Source organism: Nuphar pumila, chromosome 3, assembly GCF_984573655.1.
Source record: "Nuphar pumila chromosome 3, dmNupPumi1.hap1.1, whole genome shotgun sequence".
Taxonomy (NCBI): domain Eukaryota; kingdom Viridiplantae; phylum Streptophyta; class Magnoliopsida; order Nymphaeales; family Nymphaeaceae; genus Nuphar; species Nuphar pumila.
Window position 1 is genome coordinate 134,354,815 of NC_143251.1, and position 15,923 is coordinate 134,370,737.

Consider the following 15,923-nt stretch of genomic DNA (forward strand, 5'->3'; position numbering starts at 1 on the left):
ACTAATGGTATAAAAATTAAGCTACAGTGATTTAACAATGATCATGCACATGTAGTAAATGTAACAACATTTTACTTTTAAGATAGTTTATTTATATAACTTTTTGCACAATGAATCAACTACAGTATATGTATAACGATTTGTATATGTGAAGGCTAGATGAGACAATGATTTTTACTAATGGTATAAGCACTTAACAACGACAATTTACCTACGATATCAAAATTATAGCTTTGTAGGCTAGATGAGACAACGATTTATACATGTGAATGATACATATTACAATGATCGATCATGTTAATACAATTATTTAGCTGAAGAATTCACATGTGATTCCTGTGTTTTATTGCTCACTTTTGAATTGAACTGAGCATATCATGAAACAGAAGAATATAAGACATTACATTAAGTTTAACAAGAAATGCACATATCCTCTCAACATTGATTACATACCAGCAGTTCAATCTTTGTTTGTCTTGTTCATTTTCGCATTAAATATGACAGGTATTTCTTGTATCTTCTCTTGATTAAGTGCTTTTAATACATGACGAGATAAAATACCTTTGAATTCATACATTTTGCACGTACATTCAAATGTTCCGTTGTCAACATCTTTTCAGTGTTGAACCTAGCTTGCTCCTTGTTGGATTTTCACATGACTTCTTCCAACCTTCCTTAAAACAAACATATGTCTTTCTTACCAAGACACCCTGTGCATTTTTTGACCAAGAATACTTTTTAACACTGAAGCCAAGTTTTAAGGCTTAATCATTGTAAAATTTGTATGCAAATTTCTCATTATTAAACAAAATTCACATGTGATTCCTGTGTTCTATGGATCACTTTCGAATTGAACTGAGCCTATCATGAAACAAAACAATATAAGATACTACATTTTACAATTACAATAAATGCAAACATTCTTCTAACATTGATTACATACCAAAAGACTTGTAAAATTGATGTTATCATTCCACTCAAACTGGTCGGGAGGATTGAAGGTTTCAACATTGTAGTGCACTTCTGTAGGGTATTGTTGCATGTTGAAAATTACACAAGTTAGATATTGATAAGTTGTACGTAATACAATTTACATGAAAAACAATATAATGTATTACATACATGTTCATGCGAAGGGCTTGGTTGCTTTTGCTTAGGGGTTGATTGTTTTTTAGACCTTTTCTTGTCAACTAATTCTAGTGCACCATTTGTCCTCTTACGACTGCGATCAGAGGCAAGTTTTCTTTTGATACCCTTCGCTAGGTAAATTTTTTCATCATAATCTACAACGTTGACTCCTGACTTGTTGAAGATGATGTTTACGCTTCGACGCAACTTCTCATGCGAGTCAAGAAAAGCATGATTTTCACCTTCATTGTTCGCTCTCATTTTCTTGGTCTGGTTTTCATGAGCTGCAACAGACTAATGGTGAATTAACTGCACATTTTCAAGTAACTCCCTTGACACTTTTCTAATACATGCATAGGCTTCTTCATTTTTTGATGTCAAATCTGCAACATGCATAAATGACCTACATAGTTGTTGGTAACGGGAGGCTATGTGACAATTCTCATCAACACCAGATGGACTGACATTATCTGTATCTAGCTGTTTAATCTTTGTTTGTCTCGTCCATCTTTGCATTAAATATGACTCAGGTATTTCTTGTATCTTCTCTTGATTAAGTGTCTTTAATGCATGACGACATAAAATATCTTTGAATGCATACATTTTGCACGTACATTCAAATGTTCCGTTGTCAACATTGTACGTAACATGTGCTTCTTGCCTTTTCGAATGCTCTTCACCCTCCCATACAATATGGTAATTATGCATATTCTTGGTTTGCATATGTCCTTCTATGTTGCAATTCATGACCTGTATAACATCCTTCTTAATTCATTCAAATACAGTTAGTGTATACAGATTTGCAGGTCGCGTCAATATTTTTATGCCCAAAGTTACAGGGTGTGTATTGAAGTGTTTCATATCTTGTTCAAGCTTATTTTGTTTAAGATCGTCTATAAATAATTCATATTGTTCCATGAAGCGAAACATTGTTAAACATGAATACAAGGTTTTCTTCAGTGTAGCATGCACAGATTCAGCTCTTTGTGTGTTTATCATACATTCACAAAAGTATTGTCTTCCATATGTCAATGTCCACTTCTCTTTGTCTGCATATAAATTTTGTAACCACACATAGTCTTCAAGGTCGTATATCTGAATTATTTTTTTCTAATCAGACATAAAGGTGACCTCATCTACGCTCTCAAGTACACACCTTGTAAACTTTTTGTCAAACCCTGTCTTCTGATTAAATATGTGTCCTATGTTCTTTGCTGCATTTTGAAAGATATGCCACATAGGTGATGATGTGCATCTAGCCATACATCAGACACTGCAGCCGCAATTGCGTGATCATCATTTGTAAGTACAGTTACAGGTTGCTTCTCATTCATTATCTGTGTAAATACTCTGAACAACCACTCAAAGTTTTCCTTGGTCTGGTCATACAAAAAAGGGTTGCCTAATATATATAACTCTGTGAGTGATGGTTCACTTCGACAAACTGCGCAAATGACCATTGTTCAATATTAATCTTCATTGTCGTATAAAAAATAAGCACATCATTGAAGCATTCATAATCTACTCTTAACTTTGAATCTGCCCAAAACATATTCACACCATGTCCATCTTTATCTAGTTGCATTGCACTAAAGAAACTAAGGTCATTGCTTGATTTATTCTGTAAGTGATCAACCAAAGAACATATTTCTTCATTCTTCATATTATTTGTCATCTTCCTTCTCAAGTGGTTTCTTAGATTCATAGGTATGAATGACACATTCTCACGACCACCATCTATATGTGCGCACAAATTATATATCTTTTTTGGTGCAATGCCAGCACTATCAGCTATTTCAGCAATTGCAACATGCGCTTCAGTTACTTTACAATGTGACCTTAACATAGGAGTCATAAATGAAGCTGCTAATTTATGGTTATGACCACTTATTAAAGTATGAACTACATATTTCTCATTCGGAAGTTTTCTTAACACCATTCTCATTGTACATCCATATCTTGAATTTGGCTTGCTCCTTGTTAGATTTTCATTTGACTTCTTCCAACCTTCCTTAGAACAAACATATATCTTTCTGACCACGACACCCTGTGCATTTTTTGACCAAGAATACCTTCTAACACTGAAGTCAAGCTTTAAGACATAATCATTGTAAAATTTATATGCAGCTTCCTCATTATTAAACTGCATTCCTTCTACGGGAACATAGTCAAGTGTACTATCATGTACATTTTCAGTGTCTGCGCCTTTATCAAGTGTATTGTTATGATCGTCTACCTTATTATCGAATTGCATTTCTTCTGCTGGAACATTCAAGTCAAGAGTGAATCCAATGCTTGCACTCTTCTTATCATGTGCATTATTAGTGCACATGTTAATTTCTTCAAGTGCGTCATTAATACATATGTTCACTTCTCTATAACTTTCCAATGATTGAGATACATCATCTTTACTGCAACCAGATGATAAGCTCACCACTGTCATAAGCAAGATATCAATTTGCGTTAGCCAGCACATACGTTTACTATGCTTTATTCAAGATGCATATAACAATGAATACCGATAAGGTTAAGCAAGTCAAAGAAACGATTGAATGAATCACAATATAAAAGCAACAATGATTTGTTATTTGCTTATACTATGCATTGAGTTGTTATTTATCATACCAATAAAAAAAAGGATTTATCGTATATGTATGTTGACGATAACGATTCACGTGACAGTGATTTAATTATATTTATGACACTTTGAAGCAATTTCAATAGAAATCGCTAAATGAGCAACGATTTGAATACGCAAATTGCCACTGTAAGCGCGCAATAATGTATTTCTGCACGCACACGTTTTAAAATCATACTACAAATATCTTACAAATTGATACTAGAAAACACATAATATCTTACAAATCGATATAATATCACATAATATATTACAAATCGATACGACAATTCAACATAATAGCTTATAAATCGACACTACAAAACACATAATATCTTACAAATCGATATACATATCGCATAATATATTACAAATCAATACAGAAATTCAGCATAATAGCTTACAAATCGATATTAACAAACAAAATAATATCTCATAAATCAGTAGTATATTACTACAATCGCGATTTGCGTTATATTGCATATATTGAGTGAATGAACGATACTGGATGAGGTAGAGGCATTTCCTCGCATCTATAAACAAACATTCTTGTCAACAGGTCTCAACGTCTTACAAATATCTTTAATTTTTCAACCGTCGAAAAGACAATATTCACCTGCAATTAGGGGTGGCAATCGGGTCGGGTTGGCGGGTCGTGTCGGCGGGTCAACATACCTCAACACGAACCCGACCCGTTTATTAAACAGGTCGATTGTGGCAAACACGAACCCGACCCATTTATTAAATGGGTAACCCGACACGACACGGTTAACCCGTTTAATAAACGGGTTGGCGGGCGGGTTAGCGTGCGGGTTGGCAGGTTAGCTGGTAGGCGGGTCGGGGTCAAGTAAACGGGTTGACCCACCCGCCTAACTCGTTTATTAAACGGGTCAGCCGGGTTGGCGTGTTGGCATACCCCTAACACGAACCTGACCTGTTTAATAAATGGGTTAGGCAGGTCAACACGTTTACGACACGAACCCATTTAAGCCAAACTCGAACCCGCCTAAAAAGCGGGTTGGCGGGTCGTGTCAGATTTTGCCACCCCTACCTGCAATAACAAAACAATGCCATAATGACACTCACGATGACATACATTCTTCAACAATAGCATGATGGCATGGAAAGGTACTCACGACGCCTTAATGGCACTTCTTGGAATGTTTGTGCATCATTGGTTTTTTTCATACTGCCTAACGAAAATGAAGAAAAAAAGACTGTAAAAAGAGATGGCCGACAAATGCCCCTATGATGCCCACCAATGATTGAACCAGTCGATCGATTTATATTTATCTCCACGAGGTAAGAATGAACGTGAGAATATTTTGTAACACAACACAGGAATAAGAAGGTGGCAATGTGTTGTAACACAAGCTAAAAACCAAGGCAGGAACCTGGACTCGAGATAATGGAAAAGGGTGATCTGACGACAACAGACGATGGTAAAGGGTGTGTCGTCAAAGAGAGCTCCTGTTACAGCAGATGGTGCATCGTCAAGGTAATCTACTGGCTGCATAAGAGTTTACTGCTTAAGGCAAAAATGAAATGTTTGAACTTTGTGAAGAATTAAGATCATCCTCTCTTTTCTAGACAGAGGACATTTTTGTCCTTTTCTCGAACCATCGTTTTATGGCAAGAACGGTGAGAAAGGGTACTTAAGTCTTTGCAACCACACCAAACTCCGACGCTAAGTGATGCCGACACACACGGGGATACAAGCCCCACGTGCTTATATACGTGACACTCATTCGGACCCCGAACACGCACTGTAGCAAACCCTGCATCTTCCAAAGAGAACATGCAACACCCTCCCAAAAAGCACAGTAATTATACAACCACTGACCGATTGTAATTCTAGGCACCATCCATCTTTTGAGTAAACAATCCTTGGCACCATTCTTGTAGAGGTTAACAGTAGATTATCTACTACCATGGGGAGACTGATCAAAGTGGAATGATAACTGCTTGTAAAGGCACGGTGAGAAGGGCCCCTCTTAGCTACACCAACCAAGTCTCTAACAATACTCACCTGCATCAAACCATTACTATCCTGCACAGACATGAAATGATGAATTTTGGTTCTTTTTAGCTTTTTATAAAATGCCAACATGATATATCTTTTACAAGGATTTTTAAACCTTCTATTTAGATGCCCATATCCAATTATGTATTTTATCCATTAGCACCATGGAATTTCTCTCAAAAGAAAATACAGAAATTATGTTACCGGATGTTACTTTTGCAACTGAGTTGAAACACTTTTCTCAAAATTAAACCCGCAGGGTATTCTTGAAAAAAAAATCCTATAAGGCTATAAACTTGTACTACAAAAAGTAGCTTAATAAGATCTAAAGTTTAATAGAATTCTTCTCTATTAACAAGAATACATGACAGCTTAATACAGTATACCATTTCTTTTATAACCAACAAAGTTCTTAATGCTATTCAACATACAAAATCGCATGCATTACTCTAGTACAAAGGCACAATTAATGAAAATGTGCAAAAAAAGAGTTTTTTTAACATCTCTAACTCAAATACAAAAAACTGATACCTTAATGGCCTTAAACATTAAAAAATTGAGACCAAGATGGGCAAATTAATTCAAATATTCCGGTCATGGTTCAGCAACTAACCTAAAGTCGGACAACTTGTGAAGCTTCCTTACAAGGTCGATAGTCTTGATGAGCCAAATCAAATATCATCATATGCCAGTAGCTAACAGTAACTAAATATCATGCAGTCGTTGGCCATCACAAAGTGCAAAGCACAGTTGACAGCCAAATAAGCAAGCAATCGAGCAAACACATGCCAATTTGAAACAACAGAAACTGCAAATTTGAATGTTCTTCACAAATATAGTGTATAATATAAATAGCACCAGGCATCCCTTTCTACTGCTATCAAAACTTAAGAGCAGCCCTTGCCATTGCAAGAGCTCCATCATAAGTCACGTTTCCACCAATGAAGCCACTCATATGGACGAAAACACACCCAGGAATGTATGCTTCCTTTGAAAGCTCGGCATCTCTCAAACCTCTCCAAGGAGATGGGAGAGGCTTTCGGCTCTCAAATTTATTGGGAGAAATAGCCACTGCTTGCACTCTCCAATGTTTGCTCCTGTCATCCTTCAATTTGACATAGTAAAAAAAGGTCATTACTTGTAGTTTGTAAGCATTCTCAAAGCTCTGATAGCGGGAGACAAGAAACGTAAGCAAGTAGATTACCAATAGGCTATCATTCTGGAAAAAAAAGGTTTCAACTCGAACAGTAAGATCTTAAAAACCATGCCAGACATCCAAAATGCATTGAATGCTAACAATTAGAAATGGAGATTAGAAGCAAAACAAATCACAACAAATAACACAGTTTTCTTGGCTCTGAGAAAGCACGAATGCATGTGTTCTTAGAAACACAGTTTAAGAAAATGGAAAGCAGCCATACTAGGGGAACCATTAAATTCTGAGGAATATGTTTACACTCACATTAAAGCTGAGTTATTGCCATTAGCACCAAAACACATGTTGGAAAAAGGAGCAATCTCATGGGATTTCTCTCTTATATAGTTCCATATTTTATAAACTACAAGAATTATTTCAGTTCAATAACCACCGTTACCACCCCAAATGCTATTTTAACCCAGGGCTCTGCCACCTCGGTTATTTGGTCTAAAATGCATCAATCTGCAATATTAGTGTCATGTCCAACCTTGTTGGTTAAGGATAAACATAAGCACAATGTCCTTAAGCTATTCAGCTTATGAGATAGGCGGTCAACAACCTGACCTGCCACAGCACCCTGAAGAGTTAAGGCATATGCCCTTCTGAATTGCTTCAAGGAGGCCAGCCAACATCTAGTTCTCAGTTGAAGCAAGCATCTACATTTAGTATAAATTTAGCATCAAATACCCGTAATCTATGTCACAAAGATAAGTGGACACAAGGACATGTGACGTCAAAATCTACTCACAAAGTTCCAATTTTTTTTCAGAAAATAGGACACAAGGACAGTGAATATTTTAATTTTTTAATCAATAAAAAATATTTTTTATATTTTAATAATAAAAATACAATTTATTGAAAATATTAAAATATTATTGAAAATTATTAAAATAATGTCCATACATGTCAGCGCTCATGTCAGTGTGTCCTAGTGCCACCAGAGACACACGCCCAAAATGGCATGTCCTTGTGACATGACCCGTAATATGTTTGTGGTTAAGTTGGTGCAAATTTCTTTTAGTACATTTTTTTAATTATATTTAGCCCCTCAACGCAAACAAATGTGCTTATTTATACTAAACATTTTATTCCAAGGAACAAATAAAAGTAGCTAGAAAGTTGTTTCCTTTCATGTACAGTGCTTATTTACTCTAGCAAAAGAAATAACAAATCAAGATTCTAATATTCAATCATCAAAGAAACACAAGAGTGGTCTCCAATATATTATATTTAAAGGTAGTCCAATAAAGTAATAGATCATACTAAAAATAGGAATGATTACCTCATACAGGACATATTTGATAGAAGGTTCAAGTTTTGTCTCCTCTTCAAGCTCAAACAGGTGAAGCTTCCACTGTAAAAACAGAGTGATATCATCATCAATCTATATCTCAAAGTGCCGTATAAACAAAACTAAGAGACTGACCCATTAATATATCCTTAACTAGATTATGTTTATGCAAGAGAAAAACTATCATCCACACTCGATCCAAATAAGGACTTTTACTTACAAGGTCTCACCCACCAGAAAGAGCAGACAACTATCAGCTTGAACAAGCGAATAATTTTTTTATGAACTTTAAAAAGGTAAAAAGAAAAACACCAATGCAATCAAGACCAACATAGCATATTCATCTTTATAAAGTAAATTCATCCCGTGTATACTAGGTTTTCAGCTATTTGAAATGAACCAAAAAGTGCTACTAGCAAATGGACCGTTGCAAAAAATATAAAAACAACTGGTTAATAAATAGCCCTAAGGGGTTTGGCATAGTGGGAGAGGGCTTGGCTGCTAAACGGATGGTCAGGGTTTCATTCTCACGGGCATCAGCCCTTTGCATATAAGAAGGGACAAGGGCATTATGTCCCTTGCTCATGCCGAAGCAAGACGACTCACTGGGGGCAAGGGGTAAACCACGGGTTTACACTGTCGGGAAAGTGACCTAAGTACGGCACACTTAGGCGTTTAGCCAGCACGACTAGGTCTCTGATCCTGGGGGTGGTTTCCCCATTCCTCATGGGAAAAAAAATGGTCAATAAATAGATAAGGCATTATCTGTCAAAAAAAGGCTATTTCTAAGATAAGTTTAACATGAATTTACTATTAACAGAAGTCATGACCAATGAAACAATACACAAAATGGTGATACAATATGTACGGCTCTTTGTCCATCAAAAGCAAAAATGGGTTCCCTATTCCTGCTAGACAATGAAGCAAGGAAGAAAGCATCTACAAGAAATAACAACAAAGAGGATTATGAATAATAATTTCTACATCAATAAAGCTTGAGAAACTTCCATCATTCCTTTCTTGCCACGATTCTCAAACTTCTCATATGATTCAAGAATATAAAGATAGTACAAGTAGAGAAAAACAGTGTTATATGATTATCTATGTAATTTCATTGGACATACGAATATGCACATCCATGATGAAACATTTTGCAATCAGCATATGATCCTTGTATCATGTTTTGCAGCAAAATGATTGGTAATAAATCACTGTAAGTTCAGCAAATAAAACAAATAACATATGTGCAGCATCGAATCAAGAATGGATGCACAATAGAAATCCAGAATCAAGATGATGAATTTCACTCACAGGGCAGGATCGCTTCAATACTATTATTTCTCCACTGGCATCAACATCTTTTCTTGATGATAATGTATCCATAACAATAGATCGTGCAGGAAGCCATGATCTGGCATGGAATCTAACATTCTGAAAATAAAATTGGGGAAAAAAGAAAAAACTTATTGTTAATAACTTCTTGCCTACATTGTGTCTTAGTGTTGATAATGTATAAGCATATACCCTGTTTTGCAATCATTTTTCAACTATACTTTTCAGGAAGCAAGCTTTTCTCTACATCAAGCTAGTCATCCTGAAAAGATATATTGAAAATATTATAAAGGAAAGAAAGAAAGGAAATGCACAGTGCCAGAAATTTCTTTGATATGGTCCTTACCCCCAAAAATTCATCACCAGCAAGTGTCATTGCACAGTGAAACGCTTCATTCTCCTTTTCAGGTGACTGGTCAGGATCCAACCAGTCCAGATTCAAACGGCCTACCCGAGAAGACAAGCCAGTATTGTTCACATACCTTGGTGGTTGATCCGTGTCATATTTGTTGATTCCATTGTCTATAGCATCTATTGCCTGTTGCAATCAATTCTAATCAACACCATAGATCAACATAGAATGCATTCCACAAGAAAAGAGAGAATATCACAGCCATAATCATCTGAAAGAAGAATGTCGTAGCCTTAATGTTCACCTAGATTGAACAGAAAATTATTTTCAGCATTTCTTCGTTATACTATCTATTGGTTTTTAGGAGTTCAGTGACTTCCAGAGTAGGTGTCTTCACTCTTCTCTCCCTTTTTTGAGTTAAGCAAAAATGAACTTTCATTAAAGAGTATATGAATACAACATGTGAGGAAGGGAAGTCACCAAGAGGAAACTAAGTGAACGTATATCATATTACGAGAGAATCAGGATAGTCCCAACAAGTGGCGAGCATGTAAGAAGATGAGCTTCTTCAAGAATATTTGCTATATCACCAATAATGAATGCTCAAATAGCTCCAATCACAATATCAAAAAGAACTCACTAGAACCAAGAAGGGTTCATACACAAATACCCAAAAAAGGGTATTCAACAACAAGAGGAAAAGTAAAAAATCTTATTGATGGTGATCCACACAAAAAATACATTAAAATAAGAGGGGGCAATGCCCCATATTTATATACAATAAAGGAGCAAGAGGGGAGAGTCGTTGGGCTTCCCAACGGCTCTTTGTATTTTGACTCAGTCAAACATTGACTAGTCAAAATACAAAAAGTAACTAAAAAGTAAAAAAGAAAAAACTTAAAGTAACTAAACTAAAAGTTCCTAGTTAGCCTAGACTATGATACATTATTTAACATTCCCCCTCAAACTTACGGTTGGACAACCAAAAATTTGTCTAGGAGAAAATGAAATCTAAGAGCTGCGAGAGGTTTGGTAAAGAAATCTGTCAGTTGATATTTTGAAGAAACATAGGGAAGATCAATGGTGTCGTGTAGGAATTCCTCTCGTACATAGTGACAATCCATTTCAATGTGCTTGGTTTGTTTGTGGAATGTCCGGTTGCTAGAAATATAAATAAAACTTTTATTGTCATAGCATAGACGTGATGCTCTTGTACTCTGAACACTCATGCCATGAAGTAATCTCCTTAGCCATACTACTTCCATAGTAATTGTATCCATGGCTCTATACTCGGCTTAAGTTGATGAGAGAGACTTTTTGTTGCTTCTTGTACCTTCAAGAAATCAATGATTCACCTAAAAATACACAGAAACCAATAATTGAGTGTCGATTATTTGGATCTTCTCCCCAATCCGCATCAGTATAAGCAATTAAATCTAAGGAGGAAGAAGAAGACAAGAAAAGTCTTCGAAAAATAAAAGTTTTAATATATCTAATAATAAGTAAAACAACTCCCATATGAATTGTGGTAGGAGCATGCTGAAATTGGCTTGTTGTGTGAACGTCATGCGCAATGTCAGGTCTTCTAATGGAGAGATAAGATAATGCCCCGACAAGTTATCTGTAAGGTGTTGGATTTTCAAGTGGTTCTCTATCATCAATCTTCATTTTAACATTTACAACTTCGGGAGTGTCAACCCTTTTCTCATATGAGATACCAGACTTGTCAACAATATTTAGAGCAAACTTAGATTGAGTTAGCAAATAGCCTCTAAATGAATAACCAACTTCTATACCAAGAAAAAAAAATTAAAAACCCAAATAATTCATTTCAAAGTGTATTTTGATAAATTTTTTAATGTTTTTAATTCCCTGTTTATCACTTCCAATGATAATCATGTCATCTACATAGAGAAGAAGGACAATAATATCTGCATTAGAATTCTTAACAAATAGAGTCGTGTCAGTAAGACAAGACTGAAAACCAAAATCAAGAATAACTTGACTAAATTTGTCATACCAAGCTTTTGAAGCTTATTTGAGGCCATATAGAGCCTTATTTAAACGAAAGACTTTTCCTTTAGGGATATCAATGCCAAGTGGTGGTTTCATATAAACTTTTTTGGCTAAGTTGCCATTGAGGAATGCATTTTTGACATCCATTTGATATATAGACTATTTCTTTATAGAGGCAAAGGCTACTAAAGTCCTAACTGTGGTCATTCTAGCAACTGGTGCGAAGGTCTCTTCATAATCTATTTCATACTCTTGGGAATAACCTTTGGCAAGTAACTTGGCCTTATACCTTTCAAGAGTTCTGCCACTCTTGGTTTTAACTTTATACACTATTTATTCTTGTTCTTCGTTGCTAATATAGTTTTCGAGAGCACATGGATGTTCTAAATTACCCCACCTAGAGTATTGAATACAATCTTGATTATTATAAAATGTTTCTGTATGTATTATATCATTTTTATCTTCTTGGTTTTCATCAATCTCACACTCATCAATTTTTGGAACTAAATCCAATAAAAAGAAATACTCATTTATTTCCTTAGTGTTCTCACTTTCAAAAAAACTTTCCTTTTTCAAAAATGATACATTTCTTAATAGATATAACTTCTTATCTTTAAAGTCAAAACATATATAGCCTTTTTGATAATTTGCATATCCTAGAAAAACAAAAAGAATAGCACAAGGAGAGAGTTTATCATTTTTGTCAGAAAAAACAAAACACTTGCATCCAAAAACCATTAACCTAGAGTAATCTGAAATTTGTTTGAAAAGTTTTTCAGCAAGAGATATATTTTTTAAAGAAGAAGATGGCATTCTGTTAATAAGATAAACTGCAGTTAGAGTGGCTTCATCTCAAAAGATTTAGATATTTGATATGTAATAAGTAAAGTTCTTGTTGTCTCTATAATATGCGTATGGTTTCTTTCAGCTGAATCATTTTGTTAAGGGGTATAAAGACATGATCTTTGATGTATAATACCGTGAAGATTTAGATAATCTTTAAATTCTTTTGATAAAAACTGTCCCCCTGACTCGGTACGAAAAATTGAAATATCATTTTTAAATTGATTTTTAACTAGATTATGAAATATTTGAAAGTGTGAGAAAACTTCAGACTTATGTTTAAGAAAATAAATCCAAGTATGTCTTGTAAAATCATCCACAAAAATTACATAATACGCAAAGCCACCTTTTAATATAACAGGTGTGGGCCCTTATACATCTGAATGTATTAACTCAAGTGGTCGAGAAGAAACAAAGGTTCTTTCTTGAAAAGGTAATCTCTTCATTTTAACAAGAATACAATTTTCACATATAAATTTTTCAGAATTCCAAAAAATTTCCATCTTTGGAAAGAACTGGATCTTGGATACACTAGGATAGCCAAGTCTCTTATGTCATAGATCCAAGTCCACTTTCTAAACATTACAACACAATGTATTCTTGGGTATTTTCAAAAAATCCATATAGTATAAGCCCCATTCTCTATGGCCTTCCCCAATCAGCTTCTCTGATTGGCAATCCTACACTCGACAACCACGAGAGAAGAAGGAAACATTACATCCATGGTCAGATAGTCGAGAAAAAGATAAAAGATTTAAGTTAAGTTTATGAATATATCTAATTTGTGGAATACAAAATCTTTGAGTTTTGAGAGGTATTTTCAAAATTTCCTATTCCTTTAATCTCAAGAGATGTTTTAACGGCGGTAAAAACGTTTGACCTACTTGAATTATGACATTCGGATAACAAATCAATATTTGGTGTCATATGAAAAGAGGCCCCTGAGTCAAGAAGCCAAAAAGATTTACCTGGATCGGAGACGTAATATCGCGTATTTTCACACAGTTAAATTTGATTTTTTGTCGAAAAATTGGCTAAGTTTGGGATAAAAATCGTTTGAACCTCGATTTTAGATCGATGCTTTTGAGTCTGAGCTTGGCTCAGGTCTCGTCAACTAGGTCTCAACGAACCACTTAAAACGTGAGAAAAAGTTTTATTTCTGACCTTTAAAATCAAGCAAAATTCGGGTTATTTTCGGGTGAAATTCAGAATTTGATATTCGTGTAATATGTTGTTGGACGCGTCTCAGAATTTTGAGCGCAAAAATATTTTATTTTCTCGATTCGGGCTACGGTTGGGCCAAAAATCGCATTTTTTCAAAAATTGAACAATTTGTTGATTCAGATCCAGACTTGGATCGGACCGGATCTGAGATATTTGATCCAAATTAATATGGATTTGGACCCTATCCTAGACCTATATTAATCTGGATTTGATCCAGTTTAAAACTCATTTGGATTTGGATCTTGGATCCGGATCCAAATCCAAATATATGCCCAATGATTTTTCTAACTTTAAATTCATCAAAAACCTTTAAATTGAGGTCTATTTATGTTAAAAAGCCTCCCACATTAATTTGGTAATTTTTGGAAACTTCTAAAAAATTATTTATAATTGAATATTAAATAATTAATTAATTTAATGCAATTTCAAAAATTTATTTTGGAGTTTGTTTAGGACGCTTGAAAGAGCCTTTAAACACCTATGAAAGAGTTCAAGAGGATTTGAGAGACTAAGAGTTCTTTTTTAACAAAATTTTGAAAAGTCAAACTTGAAGAGTTTTAAAATTTCGGAAAACTCATATAAAAGAGTTTTATTTTCATGAGAGCTCTCTCTCTCTCTAGCCCTTTTAGATGGGCTGAAGAAGGGGGGGGGGGCGTCCTCCCCTATAGGGCCTATAAAAAAACTTCAAAAAAAGAGAGAAAAGAGAAAGAGAAGGAAAAAAAAGAGAAAGAAAGTGAGGAAAAAAGAGGCAAAAGAGGAAAGAAGAGGAAGATATTTGATCTTTTCCAGCCATCCACCCACGTTTTTCAATATCTACCATTGTTTTTCTTCACATGGTACGGGTTTCTCTTTTGATTTGAGTGAGAAAAAGAATATGGATTCGATTTCCATGTGGTATTTTAGTAGAAATACATGTGGAGGAGTAAATCCGATCATTTACTCTAAGATCCATGGTTAAATTGATGTATTTGCATCGTTTTCGAAATTTATTTTGGGCATATATATATATATATATATATATATGCATAGCCGATCTAGTGTGTTAATGCTTTAAAATAATTTCTAACCAAGCCTAACCCTTTAATCAAAATGGAAATCATGGTTTTGGATTTGTAATAAAATCAGTGTATTAAGTAATATGTTTAGTTTACTTCTTGGAATCATGTGAAATTTGAAGGCAAGAATCCATGTTCGTATGTTTTTTTTCACTGTTTTGGCAAGCCTATTAGTAGGGGTGGCAAAATCTGACCCGACCCGCCAACCCGCTTCTTAGCCGGGTTAGGGTTTGGCTTAAACGGGTTCGTATCGTAAACAGGTCGACCCGCCTAACCCATTTATTAAACGGGTCGTGTTCGTGTTAGGGGTATGCCAACCTGCCAACCCGTTTGACCCGTTTAATAAACAGGTTAGGCGGGCGGGTCAACCCGTTTACACGAACCCGTCAACCCGCAACCCGTTTATATATATATATATATATATAACCCTAACTCCTAACTTTACACTTTAGTCACCCACCTAACTCCTTCCTACCCAGCTGCAACCGAGGGCCCGAGACCTCTCCTCTCCAGTGGTGGTGTGCGCCTGTGCGGTTATCATGTCTATGTTATCGAGTCGACCCGTTTAATAAACGGGTCGCCATGTCATGTAATCGTGTCGTGTCGACCCAACCCATTTATTAAACATGTTAACCGTGTCGTGTCAAGTTACCCGTTTAATAAATGGGTCGTGTTTGTGTTTGCCACATCCGACCCGTTTAATAAATGGGTCGTGTTCGTGTTGAGGTATTCTGACCCGCCAACCCGACCCGATTGCCACCCCTACCTATTAGTGCATACCTGATTTAGTACATGAGCATATACATAAACAGGTAAAGCTTTAAACTGGTATATATATATATAT

The 15,923-nt window shown here is 35.4% G+C and overlaps 1 protein-coding gene across 1 annotated transcript in view; it reads right to left on the bottom strand.

The window, feature by feature from the left end:
- Nucleotides 1–6,293: 6,293 nt before the first annotated feature.
- LOC149843937 (uncharacterized) overlaps nucleotides 6,294–15,923 on the bottom strand; it is a 36,896-nt gene continuing 27,266 nt past the window's right edge. The window contains exons 4-7 of the mRNA XM_090000177.1: nucleotides 9,936–10,127; nucleotides 9,569–9,688; nucleotides 8,249–8,320; nucleotides 6,294–6,873 (exon numbers count right to left, since the gene is read on the bottom strand). Coding sequence (XP_089856303.1) covers nucleotides 6,649–6,873; nucleotides 8,249–8,320; nucleotides 9,569–9,688; nucleotides 9,936–10,127 — 609 coding nt within the window. The 3' untranslated portion in view covers nucleotides 6,294–6,648. The remainder of the gene's footprint in view (nucleotides 6,874–8,248; nucleotides 8,321–9,568; nucleotides 9,689–9,935; nucleotides 10,128–15,923) is intronic.